The 16,449-nt window shown below is 39.5% G+C and overlaps 1 protein-coding gene across 3 annotated transcripts in view; it reads right to left on the bottom strand.

Moving 5' to 3' along the window:
• Positions 1–6,702: 6,702 nt before the first annotated feature.
• CDYL (chromodomain Y like) overlaps positions 6,703–16,449 on the bottom strand; it is a 105,234-nt gene continuing 95,487 nt past the window's right edge. For 2 of the 3 annotated variants that reach the window (XM_054285145.1, XM_054285143.1), the window contains 3 exons: positions 14,033–14,243; positions 9,741–9,884; positions 6,703–8,696 (listed from right to left, as the gene is read on the bottom strand). In XM_054285145.1, the coding sequence (XP_054141120.1) occupies positions 8,538–8,696; positions 9,741–9,884; positions 14,033–14,243 (514 nt within the window). In that variant the 3' untranslated portion in view covers positions 6,703–8,537. Of the gene's footprint in view, positions 8,697–9,740; positions 9,885–13,054; positions 13,130–14,032; positions 14,244–16,449 lie in introns of those variants that run through there. The other variant, XM_054285144.1, reaches the window with a different exon arrangement.

Raw genomic sequence — 16,449 nt, 5'->3', positions numbered from 1 at the left:
GGAGGGATGCTCGGATTCTCCTTCCTCCTCCTCCCGTGGTTTCAGTTTGAGGCGGGGGTGCGGAGGGAGAGTCCAGCGCTTATCTCAGCCGTGCCCTGCCCGGCCGGGCTCTGTGCTCAGCGATAATAATAATAGTAATAATAATAATAATAATAATCCTCAGCACAGGGCTGTCCTCAGCACCCCTGGCTGCGGGTGCTGCAGCGCTGTTCGGGTTACAGCTGCTCTCCTAGGTCAGGATGAGCTCACAGGAGCTCTAGGAAAGCCCGAGATGGGCAAATAATGATGCTGTGTCAGGTTCTTGTGTAGGGCTGGCCAGGTACTGTCAGGGAACCAGGGAACTTCCTGCGTTCAAAGCCTCTTCCTGGGATACAAGACTGTGCTGAGGATTTCTGAAGTCTCATTTATTTTCAGCCAACCAACCCCTGCAGTCAGGAACTTCTGGGCAATTTTTATATGACTAATTTAATTATTTTATATACATTAGCACTACAGACTGCTGTATTGCTTAGAATCATAGAGCACCCTGAGTTAGAAGGATCACAAGTCCAACTCCTGGCCCTGTGCAGGACACTCCAAGAGTCACACCATGTGCCTGAGAGCATTGTCCAAACGCTTCTTGTACTCTGTCAGGCTTGGTGCTGTGACCACTGCCCTGGGGAGCTGTTCCAGTGCCCAAACACCCTCTGGGGAAAGAACCTTTTTCTAATATCCAACCTAAACCTCCCCTGACACAACTTCAGGCCATTCCCTCATGCCAGCTCAGTGGCAAAACTGTGATTTTAATGCCTGTGTGCCCAGAACTGTCTAGAAGGAGAGGTGCCACATCTCTTGCTCAGTGACTTTCATTCCCAAAGCATTAATTTACCATGTGAGCATTGGGTGGAAGCATCCTGCTGTTAGGAAGTGCAGTGAGGAGCTGAATGGCATTTTAAAAGTAGGCTAGCCACAGATTTCCAGAAATGCCTCACTTATTTTTGGGTTTTGAGGTACCTCATTAGTATAATTCTTGCACACCTACTGCTTTTTCTTTTCCTCACTGAAAGCTGTTTTCAACCAATTATGTTTAAAATGTTTAATAGCCATGAAAAATCTGTTTGCTGATCTAATCTTGCTAAAACTGTAACAGAATGTAAAAGAATTGAATGAATGTGAAAAGTAGATTCACCTTCAGATGAAAGTGACCATGGGGGTATCCATTGTAGGGGAACCTGAACTGCAGACCTTGGGGCTGTATTTTTTTCAGGTATTAAATGCAGTAGCCCATCTTCCTGTGCCAGGACCTTCCAGAATGATCAGAGATCTGAATTACTTTTAAGAGTTTATTCTGAGAGAGAGTTGTGAGAGATTTCCAAATTTCCTGATTTACATCATTAGGACTACAATTTGCAAAGACCTTTTGAAGGTATTGGAACCAATTCTCCTGCCCACAGACTAATATCAATTACTTCAGATGTTTATGATTCTAGGGCAAGCTAAAGCCATTCTTACAAGCTGAAACAAGTTATCCAAAATGTCAAAAAGAAATACGGAATTGTTGCCCCCGGTTCCTCCACCACAATGGCTGGTGTGTATAATTTTTCTTCAAGAAAATTGATGTCAAGACCTGAACTTTTTCTTTCTCTTCCCCTGGATGCGTGGACTTGTTTCATCTCCATCCAGAATGCAATTTTCTGCCAACAAGCAATTCCTTCAGAAACATTAACAAACAAAAGTGTGACTTCAATTATTCTTAGCTATGGCACAATACTGTCTTCAGAAATCCTTCTGTGGCTGTTACAGCCCAGCTCTTGAGATAACAGTTAAAATTGCAGAGCCTTATTTTGACATGATTAGCCCTGAGAAGCCCACAAAAATCCAAGCAGAAAAACATCTAGTGGCCACAGTGGCTTCCCTTTGTTTTCTTATTTTGATCCCCTTGGTACAAGGAAGGGGTCACTCAGTTAAAGAACTCCCAGATTTTCACAGCTTCAATTTTGTTAACTGTTATTAAGCATCCAAAATAATGCTTCCAGCATGTTCATTCTGGGTTTATCAAGTTTCCAGCTTAAATCCCCACCCATCTTTCTGAACATAAGGGCAGAAGAGGTGGGTGGGTGTATGTGTACAGTGGCTAGAAGCAAAGAAATATGGGGCCATTACAGTTTTTGACATTTGAACATGGAAAGAAAATTATATCATTTTGTCATTTTTACTTCACATAGTGCAAGCATGATATTTTTAGAAGTGTTTGTTTTGGTTATTCCTGCCATAGCAGGTGTTTTCAGGTTTGTTTTGGTTTTTTTAGTAATATTGTTTGGTTAAAGATCTCAGCCCACCTTGGCAAGCTCAGTGAATTCCAAGAACCTGGTATTTGTCAGGAGCAGCATCTTATGTCACAAAAGTTGCTGCTGTCAGCAGCCAGTTTACTCAGCATGTGACTTTGGGGGTGGCCTCAGTGAGTGCCTTTTCCTACTGAAACAAATAATACAGTTTTGTCTGGCAGTCAGAATGTTTTGCTGGAGATGGTTATGAGTCTTGGAAAGCACCATCTTGGAACTACTGGTTTATTAATGTGGTGGTGTTCACAGGGGTCCCAGGACGAGGGAAGAGATGAGAATCTTGACTCCATGTTTCAGAAGGCTGATTTATTATTTTATGATATATATTATTTTAAAAGAAAATTATATACTAAAACTATACTAAAAGAATAGAAGAAAGGATTTCATCAGAAGGCTAGCAAGGAAAGAAATAGAATGGAATGATAATAAAATCTTGTGACTGACCAGAGAGTCTGAGACAGGTGGGCTGTGATTGGCCATTAATTAAAAACAACCACAGGAGACCAATCAAAGATGCCCCTGTTGCATTCCACAGCAGCAGATAATTATTGTTTACATTTCATTTCTGAGGCCTCTCAGCTTCTCAGGAGAAAAGATCCTAGCAAAAGCATTTTTCATAAAACATGTCCGTGACATATTAGACCATTATGAGTTGACTTCTCACCCTGCAGAGTTGCACAGTTGCTGCTCTATAGTGAGTGTTTAGTTAGTTGTACCCAGACCACGTGGAACAGAGGAGTTACAGTGGCTCTAAAAGCTCTCACTACCCACTCCTGGGGTAGGCCACGTGGTTCTGCTTCAGCATGACTGCCATGGCTGGGTTTACCCTCATTGATTGAGGCAGAATTTGGAACAAAATGTAAAATTTCAAGGAGTTGCTGAGGCCAAAGCAATGTTTCCAGTGTAAGGCATGGATTTGTTTTGGTTAAGTATTGAAATCCTGTTTATCCTAGAGGAAATAAAATTCTTTTTCTTTGCATTAATAACTTTTCTTTATGTTTTTTTCAAAGCAGGGTAAAGATGGCTCCTGTTCCCTGCTGTTCAGAGGGAGCCTCCTGTGCTTCAGCATGTGTCCACTGCTCCAGTGCTGGCACTGCGCACCACTGGGAAGAGCCTGGCTCCATCCTCCTCGCACTGTCTGTGCCTTCCCTTCTGTATTGTCCTTCCAGGAGACATCAGAGTGGTTGAAGTCCCCTATGAAGACCAGGGCCCGAGACTCAAAATCTGAGTTTAGACACAGGTACTGATAATGTCCAGACTGTGTGGAACAGGTATATGTCCACCTCACGTTCTTGTCAACTGTAGCTCTTCTAGAACTGAGCGCAGTAAGAATGAGGACTTCAGGGAGAACAGCTGCCACTCCTCTGCTTCTTTCTGTAGCTCCTTTTATGTCCTACACAGTTTTTTTGGTGATTTCTAATTCTACTTATTTGTTGTATTTTTCCCTGTACAGGAAGGATGAGGAGGACCAGAGTTTTATCACCATCTTCTCATTTTGCATCACACTTCAGCATCTTTGCCCATCAAACCGCTTTTCATCCTGTGAGTACCTCAAGCGATAATTATATTTAGGGTTTGTTTGTTAGGAAGCTTGGTGCATGACTTCAGTCATATCCCCCCTGAGCAAGGAAAGAAAATGCAGAGGGCTGTGAGTGAAGTATTTTCTAGAAAAATCTGAGGGGCAGTACAAGGCAGGACCATGACGCACCATACAGATGCTCTCCTTCCAGATACTTCTTTCCTTGGAAAGGCAAACCCACCAGTGTCCCATCTCCAGTAGACCTGAGCTCCATGACTGAGGGTTGCCAACTCCAGCTCTGTTGGAAGCTCTGTAACAGCCTGTGTTGAGAGCTAGTGGCAGTTCCTTAGGATGGAAAATCATGTGGCAAGCTGTGAGTGAGTTGAGGCATTTCCTCCCTCCTACTCTCCTCATACTCTCCAAACACACTTGTCTTATCCCAGATCAATGTGAAAGTGCCTGAACTTCCAGCAACAAACCCAGGTAGAGCATTGGCTTCATTTATTGAAGTAAGTTTTACCTGTCCATTTGGCAGAAATGTTTTGTTTGCTGCCTCATTCCCTAACTGGTTGAAGTCCTGTTTTATCCACTGTTTGGGTAAAGTTAAGCAATTTATAGCTCAGTATTATGTGTTTTTTTCTATTCTTTCCAAGAATCCCTGACTTTAGGAAATGAATCCCACCTAAATAGGTAATTTAATTCACCTGAACATTTTTCCATAATAATAATGGTGCAGCTTCTAAATTAAAGGAAAGTGTCTCTTAGCAATGTTGTCAATCTAGTAGAGGACTTGCTCAGAGGAACTGTTTCAAATCCCTGATTTGTGAACACAGAAAAAATCTACAGGCAGGTTTAGATCTGTAGATTACCCCAAAATATTGTAGGCTAGCTTACAAGGTTAAGACCTTGCTCTGATTTTTGCTCCAAGTTATGCATTAGCAGAAGGTGGGATTAAGTGCACACACGTGGCTTTCAAACAGCTCCAAGTACCTTCAGCCCATGGGTCTCTGCTACTATTTAGTCATCTGGAGAAAAGTTCTCTTATTTACTTCCAAAACTAAATTTGAATGTGATTTCAAATTTAGTTTTGGAAGTAAAGTTTCAATTTCCATGGGTAAAGGGGCTGGTGCAGTCCAGTGGCCAATGCTCATCAGTTTGCTGTTTTGGGTAGTGCCTGGGCTGTTGCCTATTTCAGAAAGAGAACTCAAATTCATGGAAGGGACTCCCACACTGCATTATCAAGGCTCCTGTGCTACTTTTAAATTTCAGCACCAACACAGCCAGTTGCCTCACAGATTGTCTCGATGTTCCAAAACTAATTAAGCAAATTGTGTAGTAGTGATTACAATGGATAGTCTTGACAGGAGATGCAGGGGTCAAAAATAAGCAAGGCTATAAAACTAGCTGAATTTTATATTCCAATACCATTATTCCTAATTCTGCTAGCCCTCGACTAGACACTGGCACCCAAACAGGAGATTTGCCTTCAAGCCTAAAGGAGGAAAACCAGATTTATTTTTTTTCTGTTAAAAAAAAAAAAATCTCCTATGGAAGTTCTCTTGGCAGTCACTTAGAAAGACACTGCTTCTAAGTTCTTGCATTACACATGGGTTTAGAAATTTGTGCTGCTCCAAAATCCTCCAAATTCACACTAGAATTAACACAGAAGACCCATTTTGAAGTACTTCTGGGAAGCTGTGACCCCAAATCTGGAGCTTTACAAGAAATGCTGGCTGCAGAGTTTATATGTCTGGGAGAACATCTGTGACTACGGTTGGATTCAGTCATCAAAGCCTAAATCTGACGCTTCAGGTTAGGAGCTCTGTGCAGTACTGCTAATTTATGCAAAACAGTACAAGCATCAGCAATGAGTCAGGCTCAACAAAGACCTGTCTCTTCTGTGAAGAAAAGCCTTGAAAACACTCTTTAAAAAAAGTCTTAAGTCAGTTTCTATGATCTCTTAGGTTTTCTTGCTTGTTATTAGAGGTCTATAATGTTCCTGTTGTTGTTCTATTATGGCTTTGCAGAGACTGAACTGGACTTGACTTGATGACACACATCAACAGATACTCACTGACCCATGCTGAAAAGAATGGGACAGTGTTTTCCTGAAGAAACACTATTCCTCTAGTCCAGTGTATGGACAAAAGGTGTGTACTATTTATGCATGAGAACATGATTTGTTAATAGTGTCAAGTTAGTTACTGACAGTGCAAAGGAAGTGACCTGAATGACTTTTTCCAGTACTCAGGAATTTAAAACAGTCAATAAATTATTCCCATTTTATCATGCAAACTGTAGGCAGCACAACAGCCTGACTGACAGCAACACAAAAAAATGAATTAAGCAGAATTATTTTTTCAGGTGAACTGCCTGTACCTTCAACTGATTTAATTCTAAATGTCTTCACTGTAACAGTTCTTTCGGGTTTAAGGAAAGCACAAAGAATCCCCCCCAGCTACTACATATATATATATGAACACCATGGCCTTAGAGATGCTAGAAAAGCAATCTTTATACAAATTGAACTCTAAAAGGTTTGACATGACAGAACTCATAGGTAAAGGTATCTTTTATTCTTCTTTTCACTAAAATCAAATTCAACCAAGGAATTCTAACTTAAACCCCACTATTGTAAGGAAAACAGTCTTTTTTAAGAGATTGCAAAAAAGCATTTACTGAACATTAGTTTGAACTCTAACAAAATAATTAAAAGCAGAATGACTCCCTATGTCTTCTTTCCCCATCTACCTCCTGTTAGAGAAAACTTACATAAAATTTACATCAATAAATTAATATTCAAGTTTTAATTTGAAGGAAATTAGGAGTTTTTAAACAAAATAAAACAAATATTAAAGCCTCTAAGTTACAAGATTTATTTCAGCAACTTCAAAACTAGAATGGAAGTGTCTTTGAAAAAGACAACGCTGTGAGAGAACCACATTTAAAATGTGTTAAGAAATATTAGTTTTATTTAACCAGTTTTCACAGCTGAATATTTATTCTATAAAAACTTTACAGATTGTACAGTTTATATATAGTTCAAACTACTAGAACAAAGAAGTAGGTCCCACAGATGCAAAAATACTGTACCAATTCAAGGTAAAGGCAGATTTACACACTGTACAGCTCTCCACTGGGAAGGGGAGGTGGGTCAGTTCCAAGTAAAAAGTTCAAAACTGTACAAAAATAAGGTTTGATTTCATTTTCATTCTTCATAATACATTCAATAAGATTGCAAGCACAGATACCCAAGTAATAATAGGTATCTGCAGTCAGGAATCAATAACCACTCCTGAAAGGAATGCAAAATAGGTCTATTTACACAGGGCACTCTTTTACACCATACTGCATATAGTGTATATTTCAAATAATAAAAAAGCATAGACAAAGAACATTAAACATCTAATATAAGGTAGTTTTTTTTTTAAGAGGTTTTTTTTTTTTACTTAATAGTGTGCCAAAAGAATTTTAACTTATTAAATAATATATTCTAAGTGAACCTAAAATTTATGAACATAAAATGCATTTTTGGTGTAATACATCAATTAAACCAGCAAATAGGAAAAAAGAACCAAAAAAAAACCCCAAACTGTATATAAAGTAGTATTTTCACCCAGCAACAGGAGCACTTATGTAGTTATTAAAAAAACCAAAATAAACAAATAAAAACCCCCAAACAAACAACAACCCAAAGAGGCTTTTTAAAAACCCACTAAAACTAACTTATAACTTAGGATATTCATACATAAGATATTCAGTGATTCACTAATACTGCAAAACAAGCTTTTTTGTGTTGGTTTTGTTTTTTTTTTTTTTTTTGTTTTTGTTTTCCTTCCTTCCCCCTTCCATTTCCCTCTGGCTCTCCCTCATTCCCTTCCCTAAGGGACAGTGGTTTCTTCATGCTGTCTGGGTAAGAATCAGACATACTCCTGCCCCTTCCTCCCACCCCTCCATACCTCCCCCCCAAAAAATAACAGAGTGTTTCCTTAGCATTAATCCTGAGCACACTCTCTTTTTGGGGATATGTGTGATTTAAGCATAATAGGGTTTATTTACCCTAAAGTTTCAGAATGTTCCATTACTTGAGGTATTTCAACCTTCTTCTGAGACAATACCTTCTCTCTAAGCTGACTCATTGGGCAGAGAAAGCAAGGGCTGGCTAATACCCGTTTCAATTCTGTATTCTCATGAAAAAGAAAAGCATTACTCCAGACTTCCCTGCCACACAGAAAATAATGCAACACCAGTCACTTTTTAATTAATTCTCTATTTGATACAGTACTAGCCAAAGATAACAAAAACTAGAGCTTTTAAAGAGATGTTTGGTAGTGCACTCTATCATTTTTAACCTAGTGTGTGTGTGTCTACATACACACTCTCACACATATTACATTTATATCTATATATATATATATATATATATATATATATAAAAGACATTTATAGACATATGCACACACATACACTTGTGTGTGTATACATCTGCATGTAACAATCAGGGAGAAAGGAGTTTTGTTCAAATTTAAGAGATACAGTACTTTTAAACCCCTTGACAATAAAAGGGGAGGGGGGTGTGTGTCCACTCCTGTTCCCAAGCTGAGCAAGGGGTTAGTTTATATAAGGGTTTTTTAAATGGGCTTATTTTGCTTGCCCTGATGTCCAAGAAATACAATTCCAGTGTCATGGGCATCTCATCAGAATTCATCAATTCTGTTCTGCAGGTATTTTAACATTGAGTCCATCCCTTGTGCTGAGCCCCAGATTTTCTTCAAAACTTCACACTCCTTTTCATTTGCTTGTTCCAAGTCCACTTTCATGATGTTCCGTACTAAAGCTTTGGATTCTTCAAGTACCTGGGCCAAAATTAAAAAAGGGGGAGTTGGGTTAATATTGCCTGAGAACTGATCGCCCAGGTGCTTCTATGGCCATGTAACAGGTTTATATAGACAAATGCTGGAGCTGATTATCAACTGAAGCTTATCAATTCATTACTATGAGTGTAAGAAATGTTTCTCATACTCATCTGCCTTGTGCCATCCCACAAAATTTCCTTTGCCTTATACCAGCACAATTTAAAAGTGCACAGAAGTATGAAAATAATGAAAATCATAAAGTAAGTATGAAAATATATCTATATATATATGGTTTTGTAACTATAGGAAAGTGCAAGGCCACAGTAGTGAAGGCTAATCATAACACTTTTATCCCAAACTGCTCTAATAAGTGGCCAGATCTTGAGCACTTAAAATACACTGAAAAAAAAATCGCTTGTTTTTTTCTGTTTAGAAAATGAATAATTTGCTTTTAAAATCCAAAATTTCTAGTGCATAGAACAGTTAATTTGTACTGCATCTTTCCTTGTAAGAAAGGTAAAATTACCACTATTTGATGCCATCTTGTGCAACTGACAGTAGCACACACAACCACTACGTGTTACTCATAAAACAAAGTCCAGCACAACCTCAAAGACTGTATTTATTTCCTTGGTAACTTAAATTAGAACTCAACCTCACTCAAGATTTGTGTGTTTCTGTGCAGATTTTAGGGCAACTGTTTGTACTGCTGATTAGACTAAATTGGACTTCAGCAACTCTGTTAATACCAAATTACATTATAAAAATACAATGCTGGTTTAGTTGGCGTTCCTTATCAAATGCCACAGTACGCTATAGTTAAGAAGAATCAGATAGAAACTTTAAAAAGAATCCTAAAAAAACCCAAACCAAACAGATACATAAAAATCTGTCAAAAAACACTGCTGTATTATAATGCCGTCCTCATTTCATGAAAAGACTCCTTGTTTTTTTTCCCCAGGACAAGAAGAAGCAGTCCAGTACTACTTAGATTAATTCTTATTAATCTAATCATAAAAATACAAGAAGATAAAGGAAACTTACAACTGAATTACATGTGACAAGTTCTTTAATTCGAACCATTACTTCCTGTGTGAATGTTCCTGGCCAGAACACTTGGGAGACGAGTCCTTTGGCACAAGCTTCCTGCGCCGTCAGCTTCCTTCCACTGAACAACATTTCATTGGCCTGAAGGGATAAAAAGTTACTTCTGGTATGAAATGTAATGAGACAAAACTCATCAAAGGAAAAATGTTCAAAACAAATAAGAAAAATGCCTGCACTGTTTGAAATAGTTTTATTATAGCTCTTCCAAGTTTTAATTAAAAAAAGAAAAATACTGGCCTACAGCTGGCTGGTCCGTGTTGTTGACCAGTACTAGGTCAGTAGTTATTGAAATGTGGATGTCTATGATTAATGGTTAAATGTGAAAATGTCTTCTGTCATTTCCTGGCTGTGAATGTTTGTTAGCTCTGGCTTTCTTACAGTATTGCTGACTTGGTTATCTGTGTATGTGGGAATAGGTTATAATGCCTGGCCAATCTGTAAAGCAGCAATGAATACATCAGCTTGCCCTTTATAATGATGTATTCCAATTTCTGACCAAATTCATAGAAAATAAACATTCACATTTTCTTCAAAAGTCCAATACTGAAATGATAAATTCTTTAAGTATCTGATATAGCAGTCTTATTAAAAACCCTCAATATTTAAAAGATCTTGCACATGGTTCAAGGTACAGAATTGAGTACCACCTTCTATGCAACAAGATGCTCTCTCTAGTTCTGTACATGTTTTTGATTTGTAATTATCATGCACTTTACTATTTACCAATTTCCCCATTAAAGTTTTGTCCTGCAGCCACTTTAATTCTAGCTTTAGTGAAGCCTTTTATACAGTTTGCAGTGACATTTACATGGAAACAGGCAGTGGAAATTAAAAAAATCAGAGCAGTAATCAGACTCAAAAAAAATATTAGCGCTATAGTTTCATAACGACTTATTTCCACTGAAAAATATGACAAAGCCATTACTGGATTCTTGAAATATAGGAAATAAGGCTGTTCTAAAACACAAACCTGACAGGTGTAACACTTCTGAGGAAAAAATACTGAGGTTTTTAACATTTTCCAATAGTGGAACATCTGGTAATTATTTCAGCAACTTTCAGTTAAGGATCTCAAATAATTAATTATTAACTTCATAAACAATTATTTATTTGCTGTGCTACCATGTTCCTGGTATTGCATTTTACACATGAAGCAATGTGGAGATTCTGCAGTCTCTTGTTTGTTCCTTTGTAATGAAATATGAAGTCTGGGCTCTACTGGTAGTTTGCTTCCTGACTGCCAGTCCATTTCGAATGCAAGAAAAAAACCCAGCCAGCTTCCTAGTGTATTTTACTTTGATTTTACCATCAGCACATCTCTCAGAGTTACTATGGATAACTGTGATTCACATATATTAGTTGACAAAAACCCAGATCTCTTGCACTGTGATTGAGTTCTATACCCTATAGTTCTACCTTCTGTGAACACAGTATCAACTATACAAGGTTCATTAACCATTCCCTCTCATTTTTCAGAATGTATGTGAATAATAATAACCTGAAATACTAGATAAGAATCAGAGATGTACACATGGGCTGTCTAAAAAAGGAATCCTTTTTCCTACACAGTTGGGGAAAAATTAGTCTTCCAAAATAATTTAAAACCACTTCACATTTCTATGAAAGATCAAAATGTGACGTCAATCTAACTAATAGTTATGACAGGCAAGCATTTAAGCCAGGTGGTCAGGGCTACATATTCTTCATATGTATCTTTGCAAGGATAAAAACCAATGCTAGAAAACCTTTTTTCCCCCCTAGAACTTAGTTGCAACTGCTGAGTTCTCCTGAACATGAAACACCCTAAGTGAGAATGGTGCAGTTATCTTATTTCTGCCAGCTGTAACACAGTATTAGCATAAAATCCCACAAGAAATGAGCATTCCCATTGATGTTCTCACTTGACAGGCTTTGAGGGGAAATCTCTTGCTCTGGCATCTTCACTTTTGATCTATACACAATATCTGCTGGAGACCAACTGCTAAACAAGCTTTAATCATAATCATGCCTTGTACCTGCTGTAAAAATTAACTCACTTGGTGGTGACTTTCCAAGAAATATACTACAGCCATAGAAATGAGTGTGACAAAAATATTTCACTAAGAATCTCATTAGCAACCTTCACTTTCTACTCTGAGTAGAAAATGTCTCCTTCCACAGAGGAACTTCACTTGGACCTCTGGACTCTTCCAGTGAGGACTCTGAGGCTCACCAGGGCTCTTTGGTGCAAGGCCACAGGCACCAGGGCCATGGAGCAGCTCAGCTCTCCTGCACCATGATCAGGAGGCAGCTGGCCTCTGACCACCCCAGACCCTGGCTGTGACAGGGACTCCAGGCACTGTGGAACTGTGCTTCCCTCCTGACTGACAGAAAAGCTAAGACATCCTGCCAGGCATGCTGGGGCCTGGCAGGGAGACCCAGTGTGTGATGTGTGATCACACAGCTCCTGGGCTTCACATCTAGGACCTGACAACCAGAGCAAGAGCTCCATGGCAGATTCATAATAACATCTCCCCATACAGACATCACCTCAATGTCTTACAGATTACTTTCAAAACTCAAAAGCCAAGTTTAGGGACACTTCTAAAATTCTTGGTAATTCCAAGGTATTCCAGGTATCAGTTTTGAAGCCTAAAGTTTGGGCTTCAAATTTCTTGGAATAAACCCATGCTTGAAAATGGGGGAAAAAGAAATCTCCCTCCATGACAGACCTGCTCACCCACAGAAGGTGACTGACTCCACATGGAAGATATTTCCAGGAATCTTGCAATGGAACATTTTTACATAGCTGCAGCTAACAACACTGCATTTTAAGCTAGGGTGGCGCTACTCCTGATGAATTGATATATTTGTAGAAAATATTATGATGCATTCAGAGGCCTTAATTTTTTGCTTTGTATATTTTTCCCCCTGAATGTTTTGCATTTCACTCATAACATCTTCTTGCTGACTTCTCTTTCTCTCTCTTTTACAGACAAAAACATACTTCTGTATCTACTATACATATCTTCAAAAATATATCTTCTGTATCTATATCAAAGTCTTCAGTATGGATTCTGAACATATTTCATGAAATATACTGAGTAAAGTTCAGCTTTGTCCCATAGAGACACTACTTTGCTGCAGTGTCAAGGACAGTGTAAAATCAGTGGATTTTTTTCCCTTTTTGCACTGATCACTTTGGAATTCTTACCACTGGAAGCCTTCAACTAAAATCTTTATATTAAGAATGAGAGCATTCACAAACACACATGAAAGAGTGCACTAGGGAAGAGCTTGTGTTTTTTGTACAACTTCTAAAGAAATGAAAAGTAACAACCACAAGTCTTTAAAGGACGAGGATGTATGGAATGGATGGATGAATGGATGGATGGCCAAATAAAAAGGGAAAGGAACAATCAGTAATTTGAAACATGCTAAGATATTAAAGATACTCTTATAACTGTTAATCTATTTCAGTTACCTTTTCTGTTCTCTTCTAATAACTAAATCCAAATATGACACAATTAGCTATTAGATCTTTTAGAACTGCTGTTTCAATATATATTTTTTAAATCAATAAATACCTACAGGGGAAAAAAATCAATAAATACCTACAGGGGAAAAAATGGCTTTTATAACAAACAGTGATTTTGGAAAACAGGTGTAGCCACAAGCACTTGTTTCATAGTGTCCAAACTGGAATAGGACATAGGTCTGAGTTTTCAAAGAACACAGCATGAAAGAACACTAAGCAACATGAAAATAACACAGGTTGGAGATTCTTAAATAACTTTTTGTTAGGGGTGCATGGAAACTGAAATAGTTATTTTGCATAGTGGCATAAGACCGCTCCTGGCTGGTGTGACAGTGCCTTGCTGTGCAGTGACACCGAGTGCCACATTGGTGCTGTGCTGAGTGCAAGGCACCTGTGGCTGGTCCCCACGAGGCAGCAGCAGGGGAGGTGTGTCTGGGGACACAGGACATGACCCTTCTGACACCATCAGGGTCAAAGGTGGGATTAAATCCCGTGCCTGCTTTCTGTTCTGTGCATGCAGGTGAAGACTAAGTTGTAAGAGCATGGAGCAGAAAAGCTATAAAGGGTGGCTTCTCATGAAAGATTTTCATGAGAGAAAGAAAATAATTAAGAAAAAGACAACACAGGAAGGCAAAAAGTCTTGAAATCACACTGGATAAATTATCCCAACTGAACTGTGAAGCTGTCAGCCCCTACCCTGCAAGCTACTTACAGAAGCCAGGCCCATAATCCGAGGGAATGTAAGGGATGAACATCCATCTGGACTTTGTCCAAAAGTAGTGTATGGTGTCTGAAACCAGGCCTTCTCGTTGGCCCAGACCACGTCACACAGAGGCAATATAGATGCTCCAAGTCCAATGGCTGGGCCATTTACTGCTACAATGATAGGCTTCTTAAACTGAATAAAAGTATTCACAAAATTCCTGAAGAGAAACAGAAACATACACTACATATATTGAGAGTGTAAAATGTAACAGCCCTTGAAAACTGCATAATAATTCATCTTCCCAGTAACATCACTTTCAAACCCAACCTGATAACCTTCCACAATGAGGTGGTTATTTGGTGGATGAGGGGAGAGAGGTGGATGTTGTCCACACAGAGCTCAGAGAGGATTTCAGCACTGTCTCACATAAGAGTTTCAGAGTCGTGCTGTCGATGTATGAGCTGGATGAGCAGACAGTGAGGTGGACTGGAAAATGTGGGAATGGCTGGCCCAGAGGGTGGTGACTCATGGCACAGGCCAGTGATTCAAGTGTTGCACCCCATGGGGTCAGTGATGGGTCCAGCTCTGTTCAACAGCTTTGCTGATGATTTGGTTGATGGGGAAGAGCTTATCCTGAGTCAGTTTGCTCAGGATACAAAACCAGGCTGATACACCAGAGGATTGTGCTGCCATCCAGAGGGACCTCGACTGGAGAAATGAGCTGACAGGAAAGTCCTAAAGCTCAACAAGGGAAGTGCAAAGCATTATGCCCAGGGAGGAACAACCCCAGGATCAATGTATGCTGGAAGACAAGCTGGAAAGCAGCTTGGCAGAAACTGAGCTAGGTTTCCCAGTTGATACTAAACTGAACTTGAGCCAGCAGTGTGCCAGTGCTATCCTGCACTGCTTTAGGAGGAATGTTGTCTGGAGTGTGCAGGAGTTGATCCTGTCCCCCTGCTCAGCCCCAGTGTCATTATGGACTTCTCAGTGAAAGGGAGACTCCAGATGGCCTAGCAAAGGAGCATCAAGGTGACCCAGGGACTCAAGTGAGCTGGGCATGCTCCGGCTGGAGAAGGGAAGGCTCAGGGGATGTCACCAAAGTGTAAAAGTACCTGAAAGGGGATGCAAAGAGGATAGAGCCAGGCTCTTTTCAGTGGTGCCCATTGAGGCAGTGGGCACAAACTGAAACACGGGAGGTTCCCTCTGAACAGCAGGAAACACTTTCTTACTGTGAGGGTGACCAAATAGGCAGCCAACAAGGTCGTGGACTCACAATCTTGGGAGATTTAAAAAACCTCAGGAAATGGTGCTGGCCAACCTGCTCTAGGTGACCTTGCTTGAGCAGGTTGAACAAGATGACCTGCAAATATCCCTTCCCTTCCAACCTCAACCATTTTCTAGTTCTGTAAAAGCCTACCATTGCTCCCAGCCCAACCCATCACAGTAGTTGGGCAGGTGCAGATTTAACACCCCTCTACAAGCATCAGCTGATACATCAACACTTTTGTACATCCATGTGTACCACAGCTCCCAGATAAGGCTGCAGCCTTTCCACACCTCTGGGTGCCACAGCTGCGGCACAGCCCTGCTCAGTCCTCGCTGCATTTACGTGTGGCATCAGCACAAGGTATTTACCTGTGTTTTTTAAGTGACAGTAATAAGGTACAAATGAAGATGGCCAAAGCATTATTGGTCTTCCTTGAGGAGCTCTTAACAAATAAATCTGCTTTTTAAAACTATGAACATTAATAGTAGGGATCTATTATCCCATATCACACATCTGTAAATGTCCCCATCTCCCTTCTTTTGGTCAGTAATAATGCTCTGGGTACTACACTATTAGGTGGCATATCCATATTCTCATCCTCATTGACAACAAAAAATAACAATTCATTCCAGTACCCACGAAATACGGATGCTTCTCTGTTCTCAAACAGTAATGCCTCCAAAAGCTTCTTTAGAAAAAACAGTCATGTGTGTATGAATACATACACAGGTAATTTTAAAGTTTGCTCCCTATCTGATACGAGTTTTTGTATTTCTGCATAACAGAACAATTTTACTATATCGCATTCAACACTAAAGGTTATCATACTCCCACTTAACTCATTCTAGTGAATTGAAATAGTTAAATGCAAAAAACCCAAATCTAAACCTGGAACCATCTCATGCATCATACAAACATCCCATCCAGACACTTAAGATAATTTTAATCATGTCTGAATATCCCAGAGAGGATCATTTCTAGAATATACATGAAAAATGCCTTATTTGAAAGGCAGAGTACGTGTTCCTAAGTCTTTTAAGTCACCTTTGCCCATTTTATTAACAATGAACATTAGGTGACAAAACAGGTTTCTGGAAGGGCCCAAATTAAAATAGTGATAGAACCTCAGTGCTAAGACTTTCTGGCCATATCTGAA

The sequence above is a fragment of the Melozone crissalis genome, unplaced genomic scaffold, assembly GCF_028551555.1.
Source record: "Melozone crissalis strain CALT ecotype California unplaced genomic scaffold, PUWL_Pcris_2 ptg000042l_1, whole genome shotgun sequence".
In the NCBI taxonomy this organism is placed as follows: Eukaryota; Metazoa; Chordata; class Aves; order Passeriformes; family Passerellidae; genus Melozone; species Melozone crissalis.
Note: the sequence above shows the minus strand (reverse complement) of the source record. Positions and strands in the feature narration are given on the sequence as shown.